This window comes from Penaeus vannamei, chromosome 8, assembly GCF_042767895.1.
Source record: "Penaeus vannamei isolate JL-2024 chromosome 8, ASM4276789v1, whole genome shotgun sequence".
Lineage (NCBI taxonomy): Eukaryota > Metazoa > Arthropoda > Malacostraca > Decapoda > Penaeidae > Penaeus > Penaeus vannamei.
This window is the reverse complement of record NC_091556.1, coordinates 44,468,091-44,470,590: the sequence shown is the minus strand read 5'-3', so window position 1 is coordinate 44,470,590 and position 2,500 is coordinate 44,468,091. Positions and strand designations below refer to the sequence as shown.

General features: G+C 39.9%; 1 protein-coding gene across 1 annotated transcript in view; it reads right to left on the bottom strand.

Moving 5' to 3' along the window:
* Positions 1-1,732, bottom strand: part of LOC138862377 (uncharacterized) — a 2,155-nt gene extending 423 nt beyond the window's left edge. The window contains exons 1-4 of the mRNA XM_070124118.1: positions 1,723-1,732; positions 1,086-1,460; positions 635-755; positions 1-379 (exon numbers count right to left, since the gene is read on the bottom strand). The exon at positions 1-379 is cut by the window's left edge and continues 423 nt beyond it. Coding sequence (XP_069980219.1) covers positions 1-379; positions 635-755; positions 1,086-1,460; positions 1,723-1,732 — 885 coding nt within the window. The remainder of the gene's footprint in view (positions 380-634; positions 756-1,085; positions 1,461-1,722) is intronic.
* Between the last annotated feature and the right edge of the window lie 768 nt (positions 1,733-2,500).

Here is a 2,500-nt window from a genome sequence, read left to right as displayed (position 1 = left end):
AGAGCGAGTGGCTGGAGGAGGCACCGAAGGAGAAGCCGAGGACGGGGACCTAGCCCGAGGATGCGCAGTAGGAGGAAGAGGAAGAGGCGGGCCCGAGGAGCCTCTCGCCCGTCCTGGTGGCAGGGGCGGACGCGCAGGATCACGATGGGCGTGCGACCAGACGGGCGATCGCGGCGGCAGAGGGAGGGCGTTCTGTGGGCGGGATTGCGATGCGGCGGTGGGCGTGGGAGGCAGCTTGAACACGGGCGTCCTCGGGGGGAGAGGGGGCTTGTCCTGAACCGCGCGGCACGCCTGGGAAGTAGGATTCATGGGCGGGAGCGGGCGGGCGGCGGCGAAGGTTCGTGGTGGCTTCGGAGGCGGCGCTGAAGGACGCCCGGAGCTGAAACAGAAAAGTCTCCCGTAAATACAAACAAAAAAGGAAGGAAATTTTTACGAACAAAAGGCAATAAGGAATATACATCCAAAACCCCATCGTTTTAACAGACATCTGATCCCATACATTACTTATAACCATTTAAAATAATTGCAGACATTGAATTTCTCCAATCTGTGAGTCAAAAAAAAAATAAAAATAATAATAATAATAAGAAGAAATAAAAGATAAATAAATAAATAGAAAATCAAATGTATTTACCTTCCGAGTTGAGCGCAGGACACACGTGTAGGAGGAAGGGAGCGATAGGCAGGATTGGAGGTGAGGGATTGGGAGCGAAAATCCTGCTTCTCCCCCACTTCACGGCTCTCTCGGATAGGCACTGGGAAGGATATAAGGACAGGGCATCAAAATCGATTAAAATCCTACCGTGTTTGATATACCTTTACATGCTGTGTAGTAATTATAGATATGATGATATTGTTATCGGTAATCATGGTGCTGAGTAATATATTTTTTTGAAGAATAACGATGATAACGATAAGACTACGAAGAACACCAACAACGGAGGTAAAAATAACATTAACAATGCTGATGGTAATACAAATAGGAAGAATGATAGTTATAATCTAAGTAAGATATTTCTCATCCTAATCACGCCGATAACTTTAAATAAAGACAAATAACAACAAATAACAACCACATGTCTTACCAAAGGCCGAGCGACCTCTCACAGGACGCGACTCCCGCTGACAACACGCCCTTGCGGAAATCGCCGTCTGGAAATCTCGCGAAATGGGCGTGTCTTCCTCATTCCCCGACGTCGGCAGATCGGACCGGCCGCCTAAATCCAGCGACGAGGACTCCCGATAACCGATATCAGTCGGCTTGGCTTTAGCGACCAAGGGCAAGGGGGGGAGGGGTCGAGGTGCTCTCCTGGGGGTGGGGTCTTTTCGGGACACCGTCGAGGAAGCGTGGACTTGGTGGGTTACGGAGGGGGGCGTCTGTAGGGGACTTGGCGTCGGGGACTTGACGTGTGTCGTTGGCTTCTCGGACTCCTCGCCTATGGGCTTGGGACGTAACCCTCCTGCCGAAGAAAAATAAGATACCAACGATAAAGATATAATAGTATATCGTTGTTCACATTCAATTATTCATTGTGCAAAATACATCATTCCTTGTTCAACAAAAACATCTTTCGTTATCAGATATTAATTCAAACTTCACTACCCTCTCCTCATCAATCGGCTCAATTACATATTCCAAATTCAACCATGCAAGCAACAACTTACAAAAAAACAACCTAACAAACCATAACTGATACTCCAAACACCATAGAACAACCATACCTGGCACCATCATGATCAAACAATGACACAGCAAGACCTCCTGTGATCTCAGAAGACCCACTGACAGACAGACTGAGATCCCAAGGCGATATATATATACCCTGACAGTCTACCTTCCCGCCTTCCTTCTGTTGCTCTCCAATTCCCATTCGACCGGAAGCAAATTATCATATTTTCTCTTATTTATGGTGTTTATCCATATATACATATATATTTTTACGATTTTCATGTTATTTTTCTCCGTTTTTTATGTATTTTATCTTGAATATGTTGTTTTATCTGCTTTCTAAAAATATATATATAATTTTTTATCAATTAATACCCGTTGAATATACTTATATTCTTATCAGCTCATCAGTATTTGGAGGGAATTTTCGGTATAGATAAAATATTTATAAAATAATAATCATAACGATACTAACAGTGATGCTAATAATGATAATGATAATGGTAATAATATTGATTATGATATTAGTGATAATGACAATAATGATAGTGATAGTGATAGCGATAAATTATAATGATGATAATGATCATGATCATGATCATGATAATGATGATAATAGCAATAATAATAATAATAATAATAATAATAATAATAATAATAATAATAATAATAATAATAATAATAATAATAATAATAATAATAATAATAATAATAATAATAATAATAATAATAATAATAATAATAATAATAATAATAATAATAATAATAATAATAATAATAATAATAATAATAATAATAATAATAATAATAATAATAATAATAATAATAATA